Source organism: Emiliania huxleyi, assembly GCF_000372725.1.
Source record: "Emiliania huxleyi CCMP1516 chromosome Unknown EMIHUscaffold_191, whole genome shotgun sequence".
NCBI classification, from domain to species: domain Eukaryota; phylum Haptophyta; order Isochrysidales; family Noelaerhabdaceae; genus Emiliania; species Emiliania huxleyi.
Genome location: NW_005200680.1, coordinates 156,102 through 175,670, shown reverse-complemented (window position 1 = coordinate 175,670; position 19,569 = coordinate 156,102). Strand labels below are relative to the sequence as shown.

The 19,569-nt window shown below is 63.7% G+C and overlaps 6 protein-coding genes across 6 annotated transcripts in view; 1 reads left to right on the top strand and 5 right to left on the bottom strand.

Annotated features, from left to right (window-relative positions):
• The window catches only part of EMIHUDRAFT_468481 (hypothetical protein), a gene marked incomplete at its 5' end in the record, with an annotated part of 3,682 nt that extends 2,887 nt beyond the window's left edge, over positions 1 to 795 (bottom strand). The window contains one exon of the mRNA XM_005782235.1: positions 325 to 795. Coding sequence (XP_005782292.1) covers positions 325 to 795 — 471 coding nt within the window. The remainder of the gene's footprint in view (positions 1 to 324) is intronic.
• A 1,763-nt stretch (positions 796 to 2,558) lies between these two features.
• On the top strand, positions 2,559 to 9,542 carry UBA1 (ubiquitin-activating enzyme E1). The gene is made up of 31 exons (XM_005782234.1): positions 2,559 to 2,587; positions 2,697 to 2,823; positions 2,987 to 3,254; positions 3,324 to 3,434; positions 3,507 to 3,547; positions 3,615 to 3,653; positions 3,725 to 3,753; positions 3,816 to 3,903; positions 3,978 to 4,138; positions 4,312 to 4,396; positions 4,565 to 4,758; positions 4,817 to 4,912; positions 5,163 to 5,226; positions 5,278 to 5,494; positions 5,563 to 5,602; positions 5,895 to 6,040; positions 6,088 to 6,147; positions 6,229 to 6,298; positions 6,371 to 6,431; positions 6,498 to 6,577; positions 6,627 to 6,735; positions 6,974 to 7,037; positions 7,504 to 7,556; positions 7,624 to 7,687; positions 7,757 to 7,908; positions 7,973 to 8,038; positions 8,225 to 8,433; positions 8,465 to 8,690; positions 8,828 to 8,911; positions 9,013 to 9,135; positions 9,209 to 9,542. The coding sequence occupies exons 2-31, from the start codon at positions 2,701 to 2,703 to the stop codon at positions 9,242 to 9,244; spliced, it is 3,159 nt and encodes a 1,052-aa protein (XP_005782291.1). The 5' UTR covers positions 2,559 to 2,587; positions 2,697 to 2,700; the 3' UTR covers positions 9,245 to 9,542.
• A 237-nt stretch (positions 9,543 to 9,779) lies between these two features.
• Positions 9,780 to 10,001, bottom strand: EMIHUDRAFT_72735 (hypothetical protein; the record flags this gene model as incomplete). The annotated part of the gene is made up of 1 exon (XM_005782233.1): positions 9,780 to 10,001. A coding segment is annotated over one exon (222 nt), but the record flags the coding sequence as incomplete, so codon positions are not given.
• Positions 10,002 to 13,967: 3,966 nt separating this feature from the next.
• On the bottom strand, positions 13,968 to 14,811 carry EMIHUDRAFT_442653 (hypothetical protein). Its single transcript, XM_005782232.1, has one exon. It carries the CDS (start codon positions 14,779 to 14,781, stop codon positions 14,056 to 14,058), a length of 726 nt encoding a protein of 241 aa, XP_005782289.1. The 5' UTR covers positions 14,782 to 14,811; the 3' UTR covers positions 13,968 to 14,055.
• A 1,005-nt stretch (positions 14,812 to 15,816) lies between these two features.
• EMIHUDRAFT_72725 (hypothetical protein) lies at positions 15,817 to 16,161 on the bottom strand (the record flags this gene model as incomplete). Its single annotated transcript, XM_005782231.1, has 2 exons — positions 15,817 to 15,874; positions 15,944 to 16,161. Coding segments are annotated over 2 exons (276 nt in total), but the record flags the coding sequence as incomplete, so codon positions are not given.
• Positions 16,162 to 16,226: 65 nt separating this feature from the next.
• Positions 16,227 to 16,922, bottom strand: EMIHUDRAFT_365659 (hypothetical protein; the record flags this gene model as incomplete). The annotated part of the gene is made up of 1 exon (XM_005782230.1): positions 16,227 to 16,922. A coding segment is annotated over one exon (696 nt), but the record flags the coding sequence as incomplete, so codon positions are not given.
• Positions 16,923 to 19,569: the final 2,647 nt, after the last annotated feature.

Genomic DNA, 19,569 nt, shown 5'->3' with positions numbered 1-19,569 from the left:
GTGTAGTTGCCCATGTGGATGGAGACCTGTGTGAGGGGGGGGGGGGGGTGGGTTTTGGGGGGGGGGGCAAAGCGGGACCCGCAAAGTGGTGGCGGAAAAAAAAAGGCCCGGGGCGAGGGCAGCAAAAGCCCCGCGGCGGCAGGGGCTGGGGCCGGCGGGCGGGAAAAGGTGGAGGGAGAGGAGGGAAAGGAGGGAAAGGAGGGAAAGGGGGGAGGGAAAAGGGGGAGGGAAAAGGTGGAGGAGGGTGGTGGGCGGCGCCTTGACGACGGCGAGGCACATGGAGAGGGTGTGTCTTGAGGTGGTGCAGTAGTCGCGCGTGCGGACGTAGCACTTGAGCGCGGTGGCGAAGTCGCCGCGCGAGGCGTGGAAGTCGCCCAGGTCGGAGTGCCCCATCCGGATCGACTCCTTGACCAGCGACGTCTTGTGCGACGCGAGGTCCGACTCAAGCTTGTCGAGGCGTGCGGAGGCCTTCTTCTCGACCGAGTCGACCCACGCGTCGTCGCGGGCCACCGGGCAGCCCTCCGTCGCGCACAGCTCCTGGTACAGCGCCGTGTTTATGCCCTGCCGTGCCTGCTCCACCGCGATGCGCAGAGCCTCCGCTCGCAGCGTGGGCTCGTGCTGCGCGATGAACTGCAGCCGCTTGAGCCGCGTGTGGCCGGCGTACGCCGCGATGTAGCTCTCCATCTCGGAGGAGGGGCGGGACGAGGACATGGCCGAGCAGGCGGCGCGGAAGCTGCGGGATGAGACAAGCAAGAGCGCGAAAATAAAGAAAAATGGCTGCCGTGTGGTGTTCATTCGCCTTCCCATCAATCAATCAATGTTCATTAGCTCCGAGTAGAGGGGGCGTCCTGCAGTTAAGGGGAAACCCGGTACGCGGGGCCAACCCTCGGAGACCCGTGTTTAATTTACGGCCCTTGCCCTGCGAACGCGCACCCCCGGGGCTAGGGCTCTGTCTCTAGCCCGTAACCCGATCCCGATCATCCGGCCCGCTGGGTGCGCTTCTCAGCTCCCCGGCCCTGGATGTGAGGTTAATGACTGCACTCCAAGTGCTCCAAGTCGACGGTGTAGCTTCGCGGCAACGCGATGGCGGCAAGGCCTCTCTGCGCGCCCGCCCTCGGCCTACTCGCCCAAGTACTCGCTCTCTTTTATGTCCCACCATGCAGAGCGCATCTCTCTCTCTGTTGTGCGAGGCGTGAACCGCGCCATTCGCTCTCACCTGGCAACCCTGTCTGCACGTCTCGCGCGCGCGTGAACAGGGCTCCAGGCCCCAAATTACGTGTGAGTGTTAGAGTTGTTTGGTATTGCTAAAAATCTCTCTCTCTCTCTCTCTCTCTCCGATGTCTCGTCTAGGCCGCTACATCCCGTCATCGGAGAGATCCTAAATGCTAAAAGGCGAGAAAAGGTCCTCAGAGAGGTCCTCACCCGCCTTACCCTCCAGATACGATGGGCTCGGCGCATATACCGAGGTAGCATACCGCCCGAGTGCTCCCTCGAGAAGGTTGATCATCACATCCATCACTCACTAATTTTGCCCCCTCAAGCTCAACTCCTCAGAGGCAAGTATAAGTGAGGAAGGGAAGGTCCTCACTAAAAGAGGTCCTCACGGCGAGGTCCTCAATCCGGCTGGCCCGTCAATAAAGTGCGTTGGAGAGCGCAAACGCCAAGCGCGAAAGGAGCTTTAGCTACGTTTAGGCAGATCAGCCGCCACATAATCGATTGCTCCAGCTCAGAGTTTAGCTTCGTGCCGAACGCAGCAGCTGAAATGTGTGTGAGAAAGATGCCGGTCGCTGCGAGCAATAGATAGGAAAGAGACAAAGTATAACATATGTGTAGGTTGCTGTGCGGATAATATCTCGGTTGATCTCGGCCATCGCTCGCTACTCGTGTCTGTCAAACAAACAAACAAACTACAAACTCTCTCTCTCTCTCTCTCTGTCCTCGGCTCGCTCGCTACTAGTAGCGAGCCGAGGACAGACACGTGCCCACCTTTCTTTGCAAGGCGAGGGGGGGGGGGCGCATCGCGGCGTGGAGAGGGCTGGGCACATGGCACAGGTCAGTCAGAAAACACGCCTCCGTGGCTCGGGTTACACCAATCCTCGCTACCCAACGCGGCCAAAGGATATCCACCTCGAGAACCTCGAGAAAGAATTTTACAACAAAACTCTCTCACACGACACCGGGTACGGGACTGGCACTACAAAGGACACAGCAGACGGTAGGTAGGTAGGTAGTAAGGTGAAGAACAGCCAGGCTCGGACTGGACACCAACGCGGTATGGGTGGACGCTAGACAGATGATGACGACACGCACGAGCGACACACAGACACAAACAAGCTCACAAGACACACAGCCAGCTGGCTGCCACACACCCTGAGTTTGCGTACACATAACTCAGGGCCACATCCTCCCTGTCGCCCCCCCCAGCACTCCACGGTGCCAAGGGCACAAACAAGGGCACAACTCAAACAACAGACGACAGGAAGTGATGTGTGAGGCTAGAGCAGTTTGCAGACGGCCCCTTTTCAGAGGCCCTCGAGAAGAAACTCGCGCACGGCCCGCGCTCCTGACGGCGCCGTCGATCCACAAGGCCGCCTCTCCCGCCCCGCCTCTCCCGCCCCGTTCTTTGCCGCCCCCCCGCCCCCCCTCCCTCCCTCCCTCCCGCCCACTTCGCCGCGCCCCTCTCGCCTGCTCCACAGACAAATGGCGGACACCGTGCAGGACATGGAGACGGACGGCGCCAAGATCGACGAGGCGCTGTACAGCCGCCAGCTCTACGTGCTTGGGCACGAGGCGATGCGCAAGATGATGGCATCGAGCGTGTTGGTACGGACCCTCGCTCCTCCCCCTCTCCCGCCTCCGCCTCCCTCCCTCTCCTCCGCCACCGCCTCCCTTGCTGCCGCCTCCTTGCCGCCGCCGCCCTCAGATCCCGCCTCCCGCACCTCCGCCCCCCTCGGCGCCGCATGCCCTCGCCGCCGCGCGCATGCAGATTGTCGGCCTGCGGGGCCTCGGCGTGGAGATTGCGAAGAACGTCGTCCTCGGCGGCGTCAAGAGCGTGACGCTCTACGACCCTGCACCGGCCACTCTCGCCGACCTGTCTGCGCAGTTCTTCCTGCGCGAGGAGGACGTGGGCAAGCGGCGCGCCACGGCAACGGCGCCGCGGCTCGCCGAGCTCAACCAGTACGTCCCCGTCGCCGAGCTCGAGGGCGACCTCACCGCCGACGCCATCGCCTCCTTCGGGATCGTTGTTGTGACGGGCGCGCCGCTGCGGCGAGGCGACCCGCCTTGTAGCAGCCTTGCAGGAGGGTTGCAGGAGCCTCCCTTAGGCGCGCCGCTCGGCGAGGCGACGCGCATCAACGAGGCGTGCCGCAAGTCCGGGGGCCGCTTCATCCTGGCAGACACGTACGGCCTCTTCGGCGGCCTGTTCTGCGACTTCGGCGCCGCGCCTTTGAGGACCCAGCGGCGGACGCCGTGAATCGAAGAGCCGTGAATGGGAGAGCTGTGAACAGGCGCCGCGTTTGAGGTCGTCGACGCGGACGGCGAGGAGCCGGTGAGTGGGATGCTATTAATCAACTGTTAATTAGCGATTAATTAACGATTGATTAGGCGAGGAGCCGGTGAGTGGGATGCTGACTTCGGTCTCGCAGGACGAGGAGGGCGTCGTGACGAGGCACGGCGAGACGAGGAGTCTTGAAGACTGAACTGCGATTCATTGGTCAATTAGGAGGGCATCGTGACGATGCATGACGAGACTCGGCGCGGCCTCTCGGACCACGTCTGCCGAGGACCCTTCCAGGACCCTTCTTGGAACCTTCTAGGCACGGCCTCTCGGACGGAGACCACGTCTGCTTCACCGAGGTGCAGGGCATGACCGAGCTCAACGGGTCCGGCTCCCGCCCGATCAAGGTGCTCGGCCCCTAATGAATCCGTTTGTTTAATGAACTAGTTTAGTGAACGGGTCCGGCCCCCGCCCGATCGAGGTGCTCGGCCCCTTCTCCTTCTCCATCGGGGACACGAGCGGCTACGGCGCGTACACGTCCGGGGGGTACATGCACCAAGTCAAGCAGAAGCAGGCGGTCTCCTTCCTCCCCCTCCCGCAAGCTCTCGCTGCGCCCGACTTCCTCGTCTCGGACTTCGCAAAGTTCGAGCGGCCGATGCAGCTGCACCTCGGCTTCCAGGCTCTTCAACGCACCGCTCTTCAACTCACCGCTCTTCAACGCACCGCTCTTCAACTCACCGCTCTTCAACTCACCGCTCTTCAACTCACCGCTCTTCAACGCACCGCTCTTCAACTCACCGCTCTTCAACTCACAGCTGCATCGGCCTCCAGGCTCTCGACGCCTACCGTGCAGCCCACGGGCAGCTGCCCCCGCCCTCCGACGCCGCAGCCGCAGCAGAGGTGCTCACACGCGCGCGGGAGCTGCCTGGCGCCGTCGAGTCGCTCGGCGCGGCCGGCTCCCCGGAGGCGGAGGCGTCGGAGCGGCTGCTTCGCAACCTGGCGGCTGGGGCGCGGGGCGAGCTCGCGCCTGATTCACTCTGAACTCACTCTTCATGAGCTGGTCATTAGGCGTCTGGGGCGCGCGGCGAGCTCGCGCCGATGTGCGCCATCTTTGGCGGCATGGCTGCGCAGGAGGTGATGAAGGCTGCCAGCGGCAAGTTCATGCCGCTGAAGCAGTGGCTCTACTTCGACGCGGAGGAGTGCTTGCCTGCCGACGGCAAGGAGGCGCTTCCGCCCGCAGAGACGGCGCCGCGCGGCTCGCGGTACGACTCGCAGGCTCTTCTTTCACAGCTCTTCCACTCACAGCTCTTCTATTCACAGCTCGCGGCACGACTCGCAGGCGGCGGCGCTCGGCTGGAGCACGCAAGAGAAGCTCGGCTCGCTGCGCTACTTGCTCGTCGGGGCGGGCGCGATCGGGTGCGAGATATGGCGAGATGTGGCGAGATGTGGCGAGATGTGGGGAGATATGGCTACTTGCTCGTCGGGGCGGGCGCGATCGGGTGCGAGAGCCGCTCTCTCTCTCTCTCTCTCTCTCGGGGAGGGCGGGGGAGCCGTCTCTGCGCTGTGTCTGAAGTTGCGAGGAGCCTGCTGGGGTAGGTGCGAGATGCTTAGGAGCCTTCTAGGAGCCTTCTGGGAGCCTTCTAGGAGCCTTGCTCTGCTGAGCTAGGTGCGAGATGCTCAAGAACTGGGCGATGATGGGCATCGGCTGCGGCGAGGGCGGGCACGTCACGGTCACCTAAGTAGCTCTGAATGACCTCTGGAGGAGCTCTTACTTAGGCGAGGGCGGGCACGTCACGGTCACCGACCCAGACACAATCGAGAAGTCGAACCTGAACCGCCAGTTCCTCTTCCGCCCGTGGGACGTGACCAAGGCAAAGTCGGCCTGCTATTCACAGCTCGTCTATTCACAGCTCTTCTATTCACAGCCCGTGGGACGTGACCAAGGCAAAGTCGGCGTGCGCCGCGGCGGCGATCGGGGCGATGAACCCGGCGGCCAAGGTGGCGGCGAGGCTCGACCTAATTAACTCTTAATTAACTCCTACCTAGCTCTTAATTAGGCGGCCAAGGTGGAGGCGAGGCTGGATCGGGTGGGCGCCGAGACAGAGGGCATCTTCGACGACGCCTTCTGGGGCCGCCTCTTTTATTCAATAATGTAATAATTAGCTAATTAACTAATAAGGCATCTTCGACGACGCCTTCTGGGGCCGCCTCTTTTATTCAATAATGTAATAATTCGCTAATTAACTAATCAGGCATCTTCGACGACGCCTTCTGGGGCCGCCTCTTTTATTCAATAATGTAATAATTCGCTAATTAACTAATCAGGCATCTTCGACGACGCCTTCTGGGGCCGCCTCTTTTATTCAATAATGTAATAATTAGCTAATTAACTAATAAGGCATCTTCGACGACGCCTTCTGGGGCCGCCTCTCCGGCGTGTGCAACGCGCTGGACAACGTGCAGGCGCGGCTGTACGTCGACCAGCGCTGCATCTACTACCAAAAGTCGCTCCTCGAGAGCGGCGCGCTCGGCCCAAAGGGGAAGGTGCGGCTGTGAACGGCGTCTCTTCACACCCGCGGGGCTGTGAACAGGCACGCTCGGCCCGAAGGGGAACGTGCAGGTCGTCGTCCCGAAGCTCACCGAGAGCTACGGCTCGTCTCGCCGCCCCGCCCGAGAAGTCTTCATCAGCTCTTAATTAGCTCTGAATCAGCTCTGAATCAGCTCTTGATTAGGCTCGTCGCGGGACCCGCCCGAGAAGAGCATCCCGGTCTGCACGCTCAAGAACTTTCCGAACCAGATCGAGCACACCATCCCGTGGAGCCGCGACTGCTTGAACTCACTCTCGTGATTCACTCGTAATGAGCTCTGACTTAGGCACACCATCCAGTGGAGCCGCGACTGCTTCGAGGGCCTCTTCCGGCAGGGCGCCGAGGACGTCAACGCCTACCTCTCCCAGCCTAATTAATGAATATAAATTAACAATATAGTTATTAATTAATAGGACGTCAACGCCTACCTCTCCCAGCCAGACTTCCTCTCCAACCTCGAGAGGCGGCCACGCGGGCGAAAGGCCTCGCGGCCGTGCGTCTCCTCTCCTCTGACGCGCCGCTCTTCTTCTTCCTCTTCCTAGGCAGCCCGGCGTGCGCAAGACGACGCTCGAGGCCCTCGCCGCGAACCTCGTCGACAAGCCGATCTCGCTCGAGCAGTGTGTGGTCTGGGCGCGTCTCCGCTTCGAGGAGCTCTCCCTTGCACACACCCCCAGACACGCCCTAGACACGCCCTAGACACCTCCTCGACACCCCCCAGACACGTCCTAGACACTCCCTCGGGCAGGGCTCGGCTCTTCCAGCGCCGTGCTCCCGCCCGTCTGGGGCCTCTTCTGAGCCCTCCTTCGGAGCCTTGCCCGCAGGAGCTCTTCCACAACCAAATCTTAATTAACGCTTAATTAACTCTTAATTAACTCCTTGCCCGCAGGAGCTCTTCCACAACCAAATCGCGCAGCTCATCTTCAACTTCCCGCTCGACATGGCCACCTCGTCCGGCGAGACACTCCCCCCACACTCCCCAGACACTTCCCCCGACACGCCCTAGACACTCCCCCGACACGCCCTAGACACTCCCCCGACACGCCCTAGACACCTCCCTAGACACTCCCTAGACACCTCCCTAGACACTCCCTAGACACTCCCTAGACACTCCCTAGACACTCCCTAGACACTCCCTAGACACTCCCTAGACACTCCCTAGACACTCCCTAGACACTCCCTAGACACTCCCTAGACACTCCCTAGACACTCCCTAGACACTCCCTAGACACCTCCCTAGACACTCCGACACGGCCACCTCGTCCGGCAGATGCCCCTCCCGCCGTCGCGCCCGCCCGGCACTCCCTTCCCGAGGAGACGCCCCCCTCCCCCCTCCTCCACCCCCCGCCTCGCAGGTGCCCCCTTCTGGTCGGGCCCCAAGCCTAATTAACTCTTGATTAGGCTTAATTAACTCTTAATTAGGTGCCCCCTTCTGGTCGGGCCCCAAGCGGCCGCCGACGCCGCTCCAGTTCTCGGCGGACGACCCGCTCCACCTCGCCACATCTCGCCATATCTCCCCATATCTCCCCATATCTCGACTAGGCGGACGACCCGCTCCACCTCGGTTTCATCATCGCCGCCGCCAACCTGCGTGCCTTCAACTACGGCCCTCAAGGGCTCGACTGGCCCCGCCCGAGACTAACCCGAGACTACCCCGAGACTTACCCGAGACTAGGCCTCAAGGGCTCGACCGACCCCGCTCTCTTCAAGAAGGCGGTCGAGGCGGCGATGGTGCCCGAGTTTGTCCCGAAGCAAGGCGTCAAGATCGCCACGGACCCGAAGGAGGCGGAGAAGGCGCCGGCCGCGCCGCCGCCCGACGAGGACGAGGCGAGCGACACTTCTTAGACACTCCCTAGACGCTTCCTCGCCAGCTACTCCTCACGAGTCACAGGCGAGCGACGCCATCGTGGCCACGCTGCCTGCGCCGTCGTCGCTCGCGGGGTACCGGATGACTCCGGCGAGACATAGCCGAGATCTAGCCGAGATATAGCCGAGATATAGCCGAGATATAGCTTGCAGGCTCCGGATGACGCCGGCCGGCTTTGGGAAGGTTCTGTACCACCCCCCTTCCACACCACCCTTCCACACCACCCTTCCACACCACCCTTCCACACGCTTCTTCACAGCTCGTGGCGGTGGACAGGTCGACTTTGAGAAGGACGACGACACCAACTTCCACATCGACTTCATCGCCGCCGCCTCCAACCTGCGCGCGCGCAACTACAAGATCACCGAGGCGGACCACCACCGCACCAAGCAGATCGCGGGCAAGATCATCCCCGCCATCGCCACCACCACCTCGCTCGTCACCGGGCTCGACCTGCCTCGAGCTGCTCGAGAAGTGTCTCGGAAGTGTCTGGGAAGTGTCTGCGACGTGTCCTAGGCTCGTCTGCCTCGAGCTGCTCAAGCTCATGCAGCCGGCCAAGCCGATCGAGTCCTTCAAGAACGGCTTCGTCAACCTCGCCCTCCCCTTCGTGTCCTTCTCGGAGCCCATCGCCGCGCCCAAGCGCAAGATCGGCGCAAAGGGCGCCGAGTGGACGCTGTGGGACCGGTACGAGGTGGACGAGGGCAGAGAGCTCACCCTCAAGGAGTTCCTCGCCTACTTCCAGGAGCCGTCCCTAGACACTCCCAGACACCTCCCAGACACCTCCCTAGACACCTCCTATAGACACCTCCTAGACACCTCCTAGACACTCCCTAGACACTCCCTGGACACATCCTCAAGGAGCGCCTCGCCTATCTTCAGGAGCGGCACAAGCTCGAGGTGACGATGATCTCGAGCGGCGTCTCCATCCTCTACTCCTTCTTCACCAACCAGAAGAAGCTCAAGGCGCGCACACAGCCCGCCGCCGCCGCCCCCACGCACTCGCCACCTCCGCTGAAATCCGCCGCCGCCCCAGCCGCCCTCACCGCCGCCGCCCGCCGCCGCAGGAGCGGATGCCGATGACGATGAGTCAGTTGGTGCAGGAGATCTCGAAGGCGGAGTTCAAGCCGACGCAAAACTCGCTCACGTTTGAGATTTGCTGCAACGACGAGGACGACGAGGACGTGGAGGTGGAGCGCATGCCTCCCAGGGCGACTCCAGCACCTCCGTGCGAGCTCAGCCACACCGCCTGGCCCTGCGCAGGTGCCCTTCGTCCAGTACAAATTCCGAGGCTGGTGAGCGGAGGAGAAGGGGGAGAGGGGAACTGTATACGCTCCGCGTCGATTTCGCACTGGGCGGTGGGCGGCGGTGGAGCGCTGGGCGCGAGCGGCCCGCACAAGCCACAGCAGGCACGGGCCCGCCCGCGCGCCGCGATGACGCAAGCGACAAGCGCTCTCCCTCCGCTCTCTCGCCGAACGCCTCGAACACACATTTTGTGTTCATCTGCTACGTTTTTGTGTCTCCTGGACTACTTTGACCAACTCATGCTTGGTCAGCCCCGACGCCCGAGCCTCAGAATAATAATAAAGCGGCAACGCGAGGGCGAGAGGCCGAGAGCGAGAGCGAGCCGCGAATGTGGGACAGAGCGTCCACCTCACCTCGCTCGGGAGCTCTGATCTGTACTGCCAGAGGGGCAAGGCTATGTACACCGCATTGCGCATACGGCTTTAAAGCACACGTCGATTCTGCGAGAGAGGGCCGGGAGGGTGTAAGCCGCTGCCGCGCCCGCGGCGCGACGGCCGACGGTGGGCGGGCGGCGCAAGCGCTGAGCTCTTCAGCATGCGTTCGCCTCTTCCCACTCCCGGATCTGCCGGCGCAGCGTGTGGTTGGGGGCGAGGAAGCTTTGCACGAGCGCTTCGCCCGTCATCGGGCTCGTCGACTTGGTCGCGAGCCAGCGCTCGATCGCCGACCGCTCGTACGAATGCCCGTCCGCCGCCATCACCGGGTCACTCATGAGCTCGGTCGTGATCGGGCAGATGAAGTCGGCCGGCGGCTCCTCCTCCCTCGGAGCCGGCGCCTCTGCAGCCAAGGACTTCTTCTTGCCCCTCTTCTTGGCCTTCTTCTTCACCTTGGCACGTGCCTCCGCCTCCTCCTCCGCCAGCAGCTCCTCAGCGTGCCGCGCCGCATCTGCCTCCCTCGCCGCCGCCTCGAGTGCGCGCTCGCACTCGGCGTGGCCCTGCTCCTTTGCCAGCTGCAGCGCCGTACGCCCGTCCGAGGTGCGCGCCGCCGTGTCAGCGCCCGCCCGCAGCAGGCAGAGCACGACGGTGGGGTGGCCCTCCAGGCACGCGACGTGCAGGGGTGTGAAGCCGCTGCCCGCAGCTTGGTCGACCGCCGCGCTGGTCTCGAGAAGCAGCTGTGGGCGCACTTGAGGTGGCCGGTCTCGCACGCGGTGAACAGCGGCGTGAAGCCGTCAGCAGGTGCAACGCGACACGTGGATCCAGCAACTCGCATGCGGGGCGCATTGAACTGCTGTCACACGTGCCAAACAAGGGTGCCTTGGAAAGCCACTCGCCGAACGTGATGGCGCACCTGGTGTCCGATAGCGCCTCGCCGAGGAGTTGAGGAGCTTCACGGAGCTGCGAGAGAACGTGTTTCCTGTCATCATCGGCCATTGCTGCCCACCGGCTTGGGGCAAGCACATATTGCACGAGGTAGTCCACGTATGGGAACGCGCGCACCCCGAGCATCACGAAAAGCGTCTGCCACCGCTCGGGCACGGTCCGTACAAAGCGTGGGCCATCATCCACTCCTTCGAAGCTGAAGTCAGGTGCAAACCAGCGAGCACCCGGCGGTGGCAGGGGCACATGACCGGTCTCACTCTCCATTTCAAAGAGCGGAAAACTCGCAATGCTATCGAGAAGCGAGGAGGTGGTGCCGTCTTCAGACGCAAAGAGGTCCAGAAACGCTGATCGATGATGGGGCTGTAGGCACGACCAATCAATGTCCTCCACTTGAATCACCCCAATGACACCAGCTGTGTCAACGGGTGTGAGGGCCAGCTCGTCACTCAGTGCCACAGGGTTGAATTCGCAGTCCGCCACAAGGATGCCGAGCGCAGACAGCGCCTCGACTACCTCCCTTTGGGTGGCGTCATGCACCATGGCTCTGGCTGTCATCGCGAGCGGGGCCACCGAGTCGCCACACGGCAGCATTGGCCACTCAGACACCTCTTGGAGCTCCGCCATAGATAGCTGACCACACCTGTACAGCCGATCAATATGGCCCCAGAGCGTGGACAGCCAGCCAGGGGGCATGCATCCTTCCCACTCTGAGCGCGGTACGCAGTTGCCCCTCCACTCTGGCTTGATCAGCCTGCGCGCCGCGTCAACGGGCGAGAAGGTGCGTAGCGCTAGAGCCGATCGATGCGTCCATAACAGCTGCGCGACGCTGTAGCATTCGTCACCGGTGGCGTCCACAAAGTCTTGGCAGTCGGGCAGCAGATCCAAGCCACAGCCGACAACTGAATGCTCGTGTGCACCCTCCTGAAGGGTAGCCCCGGTGTTGGGCGATTGGCCTGGCTCAAGATTCAGAAGGAGGCTGTCGGTGGGCGCGTTGTCGTGCGCCTTTGCAAGCGCGCACACGCGACCGTCGCGCAGTGGACAGATATGGAGGCCGCACAGCTCGTGAGCATCCGCAAGTACCTCGAGATCTTCGCGGCGAGCTCTGTGATACTCGGCGTGCCCGGCAGCGTCTCGGAACTTAATGTTGTAGTCGGAGCCCAGCAACGTGTGTATGTGGCCACACCGCCCCTTGTGTGTCCCCTCACGCGTAATACGCACGGCACTGCCTTTCGGTGGGTGCGCGAGCGAGGGTGGCGGCTTGAGATCCGTCAGCAGGTAGGTGAGCACGTCACGACACCAGGCGCACCGGCGTGCGGGATCAATAGAGGCAAGGAAACGCTCGATCAGCGCATCTGAGTGCCGCAGTCGCTGCCGTGCCGTCGCCGGCGTCAGCATCATGTCGTGAGAGTTGCAGCAACGCTTTAGGCCGTCATGTGCGCACTGTGGCGCACGCGTCAGTGGGATCCCCGCCTCCGCGAGCGCGCCGATCACCATATTGCCCGTCTGCGGAGCGCCGCCAGCATTCTCGCTCGACAGGTGGTCACTAATGAAGAGTACCTCGCCCCAGCCATGCCATCCACCACTCTCGTCAGCAAGCACGTGCACCACATTCCCCGTCATCTCGGCGAGATTCTCGCCCGCCCACTGACGCTTTGCGCAGCCAGCCCAACGCTCGTCATTGCCGCGCGCAAGCATCTCATACGTGCCGGTGCAGATGCTGCTAAAGATAGCAGTGTCCCCTGCCATCTGAACTGATGGTGGGAAAAGCAGATTCAGGGTGGCGCGACGGAACACGTCCGCCTCCGAGTCATTGAGCTGTTCGAGCGAGCGCAGCCTGCAGCCGGCGGCCAGTGCTCGAAGTAAGCGCGCATACGCCACACCAGCGACGCGCCGAGCGAGTCGGTTGTTCCACAGAAGCTTTTCTTTCGGCTCAACCGAGAGAGAGTTGCGGTCCTCACCGACCTCCCATCGGCCGCTGAGATGGACTGGGACACCCGAATAAATTGGCAGCGGCAGCGCAGCGAATAAGCACCCCTCGTCCGCACGTAGCGGTGCTGAGCTCCATGCCGACCACACACCACCCGATAGCAGCTTCCGCTGGCTGAGCCGCGCCGCTGCAGCAGCAAGCGGCATGAGGGTCTTGCGAAACATCTTGCGCTGCGAGTCAGCCGCGGCGAAGGCGAGGTCATCTGCATCGCCAAAGTTGTGGGAGACCATCCACTCCTCCTCTCGCGTCTCCTCTGCGGAGCATGATCGTAGCACAGCACAGAAGAGCGGCCGCTCAACGTCTAATGCCGGGTCAAACGGTGGCCGCACAGCGGCCAAGTACTTGCGCGCGCTGTCAGTCGTTTGATACTCGTCGGGTACAGCAACAGCCTCGTGCATGCGCTTCTGGATGAGGTCAACAATCACGCTCCGCGGCAGCACAGCGGCACTCTCTTGTGCCTCTGTGGCGGCAATGGTCGCGTGGGTTGTCCTGGTTGGACGGTCGGCGCCCTCCTCCCAGATCCAAATCTCGATATTGCTGACCGAACGCAGGAAGAGCAAGCGCTGCTCCAGTCGCGTCGCGAAGGGCTCGATGATCCGAGTCCTCACGTCATCAGGCAACACAACACCAGCCTCACCACCCCTAATCTTTGACTCCGAGGCTTCGGCGCGCGTGCGCAACGGCAGTCGGAAGAGCGTACCTCGGTTTGCGCCTGCACCATTGTCCGCAAGATGGTCGAAACATTCAAGGAATGGTGCCAGCTGATCGGCGTACCGCTCGCCAAACGCATCATCAATGGGCTGCCGCCAGCCACGTGGCTTCCCCGGCAGATGCCTCTGGTGGGGATCGAACAGAACAAAGAAGTCTCCGGATACAAAAGATGGCAGGTCAGTGATGTGGTACACTGAGTTGAAGCCAACTCCAAACTGCCCGGTCCGAGTCGGATCGCCAGCCTTTACTCCGTCAGCAGGCTTCGAGATGGACAAGAAGTCTTGCTCTCGGAAGACAGCATCGTTGAACTGGTATAAAGCCGGGCCCTGCGCCACGGCCAAGGACTCTGAGAATAGCTTGGTCGTTCGCGAGGTATGAGCGTCCGTCCTCATATCTAGCAGAGCCTTGAATGTGGTCGACCCTGCGTCGTCTGCATTCTGCAGCAGCTCATTGAGCAGCTGTGCAGCTGAGTACTTCTCGACAATCCCTCGCAATGTGACGGTGATCTCTTGGCTCTGTCCAAATTCCACGTCAGGAACAGCTGGCGATTCTTCACTTGCTCTGGCCGCATCGTTCCTGTCAGCCCTCAGCTCAGCGGCCGGCATGACGCGATGATCAGAAGTCGACAAAAACTGCGCGGAGAGAGCAGCTCACGGCTGCAAGACTCGCAGCGCGCTGTCAACTGACCGGAAACGCATTTTTTACGCTCAAAATCAACCAAAATTAGAACACCTGTGAACAAGTTCGCTGTTCACAGCTGACTGTGGGCCCGAAGAAGCACCATTGGAGATTCAGGGGAGCAAGAAGCGACTAGCTAGGATCATCTCCTGACTTATAAACCCTTTTTTACAGCAGATGGGACCACATCCAACTTGGACGGCTCCGACGAGATCGCGATGCACGGCTCGTCGAGCACCCGGGTGCCTCACCAGGTCAACCGCATCACTTGTGGCTACGCAGGCCCAACGAGTGATACCATGGCTCGCTCCCACAGCTCGCTCAAGCGCGCAAGCACTGTCAGGCGGCGGACGTCGCGCACGCAGACCGCGCGCAGCTCTTGGGGCCGATCGCGCCACGTCCTTACCGCGGCCGACGAGCACGGAGACAAGGCCCTGCGCCTGCCGCGTCAAGCACGGCGTGCTCGCGCGCGCCAGCTCGAGAGTCGGCACCAGTCGGAGCACGCTGCCGGGGCGCTCGCCGCACAGGTTGAGGAAGCTCGCGTCGGCGGCCGTCGACGCGAGCCTCCCCCAGTCCCACTCAAAGAGCGACGGGTTGCGGCGCGGCTTGCCGCCGTCGGTCCACGTGAGCGCTGCCAAACCGCGCGGGTGGCTGAGCAGCAGCGCAGCCGTGCGGCGGCATGTGACGAGCTGCTCGGGCGTCACGTCGGCGAAGCGGCCGAGGCCCATCTTGATGCGAGAGAGTACCGCGCTGCGCTCGAAGACGGCGCCGTCGGCCGAGGAGCTCGCCGCCGCGAGGCGCACCGGGTCGGTGAGTCGCTCGCTCGTCAGGCTGCACATGAGCGGCGTGCGCTGCCACGCATCGCCAGCCTCGGTCTCGTTGTCGGCCACGACGAAACGCGAGAGCAGGAAGTGGAGGACGACACGCGACGACTCGAACACAACGCCGTCGCCGACCGTCGCCGGCAGCAGCGCGCGCCCGAGCGCGTACACGGCGCTTGCGAGAGCGTGCTTGTCGGCGGCGCTCACGTCCGACCGTTGCACGAGCAGCTTGAGCGCGTGCGGGGCAGGAGGGAAGTCAACGACGAGCGCGCGCAGGAAGCCGATCGCGTACTCGGCGGTGGCGGGCTTTGCGTGCATGTGATCGACCGCCACCATCAGCGAGGAGAGGAAGCACGAGAGGCCGCGCTCGCTCTGCGCCACCGGCGGCTGCCACGCGCCGCACACGCAAAAGACCTGCTGGGTGCCGATGCGATGCGATGCGTCCTCGTTCGCCCTCGCCATGCGCGTCTGCGCGTACAGCACGCTGCGCTGGCCGCCAACGAAACCCCACTCGGCGAGGCTGCGGCGCTCGGTGTCGACCGACGACCGCAGAGGGCGCGAAGCGAGGCTGAGGTCGAGCTTCACCAGCTTCGGCGGCGCAGAACGCGGCGCCGAATCGTCAATGTCGTCGCCGCCGCCGCCTCCGCCGCCGCCCTCGCCGCCGTCCGCGTCCTCGCCCTCGCTAAAGGTGGCCTTCTCCATGTAGACGACCGCAGATTCCTGCAGCCCAAACTCCCACAGCGCGCGGCCGTCTTGAAAGACGGCACCGAGGTCCGCCTCCGAGTCATCATGCAGCGTCGCAACGCGGAGGATCAGCCTCGAGGTGCGGGTGCCGAAGAGGGCCCCGACGAGCGACCTGAGCGCCTCGACCGGCGCGTCGCGCAGCAGCTCTGGCGCCTCGTCCAGGACCTCGACGCGGCCAGCCGCCAGCCGATCGCCAACACAGCCGTCCGCCGCCGACCTGATCAGCCGCAGCTTGACCCGCTCAGCGTCCGACCTCGGCGGGCGCACAAGCGCGCCGAGTGCGAGGCCGCCCCACGGAGGGTTTGCGCCGAGGCGTAGCAGCACATGCAGCGTCGACTCCCTCGTCACGCCGTACCACCGAAGCGTCCTGAGGCGGGACACGTCGTGGGCGTGTCGTGGGCGTGTCGTGGGCGTGTCGTGGGAGGGAGGGAGGGACAGAGTGAGCCTTGCCGGATTCATCTCCTTGCTGGAAAAGATGAGGCGCAGCTGGCACGCCGGGAGGCACTGCTTGTCCTGCAACGCCTGGTAGACGGCGGCGACGCTGGCGTCGAGGCTCACGTCGAGGGTGATCGTCTGTCCCTGCAGCGTCTTGACGAAGATCTGCACCGGCGCCGACGCCTCCTCCGGCTCGGCGAGCACGGCGCAGAGCTCCATCCCCGCGCTGATGACATCACCAGAGTCGAGCTCCGCCGAATCGTTGCCCCACCCCGACAGTAGCGTCACGTCGTACTGACGCAGCGCTCGACGCCCATGATGGCAGAGATCCTCGGCCGCATCGTCTCGACCGTCTCGTCGCTCTGCACGTACAGGGCCTGCACGCGCCCGTCCGCAAACCTGACCTGCACTTTGCCTGGCTCGACGAGCGACTCAGCGGCACGCAAGTCGCCGGATGCCACCGCCGCCGCAGGCTCGACCTCCAGCAGTGGGATGCCGAGGTGGGCGCCGACGTCGCGCCTCACCGCGGCCAAGGGCGTCGTCTCCACGTTGTAGCGGCCGACGACCACCGGCTCATCGACACTCGAGGCGAGCGTCTTGACGCAGATCTCGACCGAGGTCGCCGGGATCTCGCCCTGCGCGCCTGCCGCCGCCGCCTTCGCGCTCGCCTCCGCCTCCGCCTCTGCCTCTGCCAGCACGCTCGCATCTGCCGGTGCGGTCTCGACGGCGGCGGCGTCGCCGGCGGGAAGCGCGTACAAGCGCTCGACGTCGAGGCCAAGGTCCGTGAGTAGGTCGGGCGGGTCGAGCACCGCGCCATCGAGGCCGGCGGCGTGCAGCTTACCCCGATGTACGAGAGGCTCAAGGCCGCGGTCTACAACCAGTGCACCTGCGCCTTCTCGCCCACCGACGGCTCGAGCTTGAGCCAACGGCCAGGTCGTCAAACGTGGCGCCGAGCTCCTTCGCCTTCTTGTGCGCGTTGCACTTCGCAAGACGTTTTCACGGTCGCCGTCTCCTCAGTGCGACCGCGATTGTTTGCTCCCTCTCCGCGGCGCAGAGCGTGACGTCGTACCGCACCATGTGTCGCCGAGTCCGGTCTGTCTTTCTTTTGTGAGCAGGGTGTGTCGAAATCGTCCAGAATCCACCCATACCGCGTTGGGGGAGTTTTTGTTGCCGCGTTGGTGTCCAGTCCGAGCCTGGCTGTTCTTCACCTTTCTACCCTACCTACTGTGTGTGCCAGTCCGCGCCAGTCCGCGCCCTTGTCGTGCCAGTGTGCTGTGAGAGTGGTTGTATTTTAAGAATTCTTTCTTTTGACGGAGTTTTTTGTAAGCGGCGGCCAAGCTGAGTTACAAACTTTCGCACGCTCAGCACCTGGACGAGGTCACATGGACCACCAAGAACTGGCACGGGCTGCAGATGCAGCGCTTGTCTGTCGTTCTCCACACCGCCGTGGCGTGGAAGACGGTGAACGAGCTAGCGTGCGGGGACAGCGGCATTGTGCACGGTGCTAAGTGCATTGCCGTTCTTAACGGAGTCGCTTAGGCGGCTCCGGTGGTGTGCCTGTGATAGTACTAGCACGCGCCAGTTCGCACCTGTGTCGAGCCTGTCTCGTGTCTGCTGAGTGCTGTGTGTCCTGTGTGCTGTGAGAGGGAGTTCTTTTGTTTGAATTTCTTTCTTTTTATATCGACTCTCACAGAGCCAGAAAGAAAGAAAGAAAGCGCCCTCCCTGTTCACGGCGCGCTGCGCTGCTCTGTCACACACTGCTCTCACTGGTGCCAAGCGGCGAGCGATCGCAAGGCGCGGGGCGCTGCCCCTCACTCATGCCCGGACCTTCTCGAGCTCCACGTCGCGCGCCGCCACCGTCCCCTTCAGCTCCGCCACCTGGTCGAGCGCGTCGCCGAGCAGACCCTTGGCCACGCCAAAGTCGCGCAGCTGCTCCACGCCGCCGCTCGCCCGCACCTCGGCGGCGTGGTCGGCCACGTAGCGGCGGCACTGCGCGAGGAGCCGCCCGTCGCCCATCGTGTGCGCCGCCTCGAGCAGCGGCACGGCGGTCGCCGGCCCGACGCTCTCCTGCAGCGCCTGCGCGCAGAGCAGCTCGAGGCGCGGCACCTGGTACATCTGCGCCAGCTCCCGCAGGTCGAGCGCGCGCTGCGCCCTGCCGCCCTCCTCCTCGCCGAGGTCGAACTGGTCGGTGAGGAGGTAGCGGACGAGGGCGGTGAAGCTGGCGAGGTCGGTGTTGCGCACTGTGACCTCGGCGGCGTCGCGCTCCTTCATGCCGATGCCGAACATGGTCCGAAAGACTGGGGACCGGGCGCAGAGGTTGCACTTGCTCACGTGCTCGATGCGCTCCTCGTCGTCGCCGACAAGGAAGGTGACCATGCCCTGCGGGAGGGAGGCGTCGCCCCACGTCTTCGCCATGTCGGCGGAGAAGGTGGAGGGCGGAACGACGATCGGGGCAAAGGAGGGAGGCGGAGGAGGCGCCGCCACGCAGACGTGATGGAGGCCACCGGTCGAACTGACCAACAGCGTGCTCCCGTCTGGGCTGATGGCAAGGCCAATTGGGTGGTAAAACTCCTGGGCGTCGCCCACGCCATCGACGCTGTCCCTGCCGCTGCTCGCGACCGTCGTCACCTCTCCCGTCGCCACCTCCACCCGCCGGATCTTGTGGCTGTGGAAGTCCGCCACAAACAGCGCGCTGCCGTCGGGGCTGATGGCGACGCCAGCTGGGTTGCAGAACTGCGCCGCGTCGCCCACGCCGTCAGTGCTGCCACTGGTGCCACTGCCCGCGAGCGTCGTCACCTCTCCCGTCGCCACCTCAACCCGCCGGATCTTGTGGTTCTCGTGGTCCGCCACAAACAGCACGCCGCCGTCTGGGCTGACAGCGATGCCAGTTGGGTTGGAAAACTGCGCTGCGTTGCCCGCGCCATCAGTGCTGCCCCTGGTGCCACTGCCCGCGATCGTCGTCACCTCGCTAGTCGCCACCGCAACCCGCCGGATCTTGTCGTTGCCGAAGTCCGTCACGAACAGCGCGCTCCCGTCCGGGCTGATAGCGACTCCGTAGGGGCTGGCAAACTCCGCCGCGTCGCCCACGCCATCCGCGTCGCCATCCTCGCCACTGCCCGCGAGCGTCGTCACCTCTCCCGTCGCCACCTCGACCCGCCGGATCTTGTTGTTGCCGTTGTCCACCACAAACAGCGCGCTCGCGTCCGGGCTGGCGGCAACGGTGTAGTCATCCTCACTTGCCGGCAAGGCTGCCACGCGGCGCACGCGCCCGGCCGCCAAGACGTGCAGCAGCGAGTCCTCGGTCGCGACGAACCAGGCGCCCGCGTGGTCACTCGCGACACCCAGCGATGCCAAAGGCCCGTCTTCCCCCTCGAGCGGCAGCGTGGTGACCTGGCCGACGACGCGCGCTCCAAAGATGGGCGCCTCGAAGCCATCCGCGACCGGCACGGGCTCCTCGTCCGCCTCACCGCCGGCGCCCCCGGTGCGGGCGCGCTTGCGGGCGGCGGACGCCATTTTTGCCGCCACAATTTGCCGCGCTGGATTCGGGACAGTGCCTGGGTCGGTAGCGGAGGCTGCTGTGAAACCCGAAAATTCCGCACGCATGTTGCACCGATTTTCCGCGAAGCT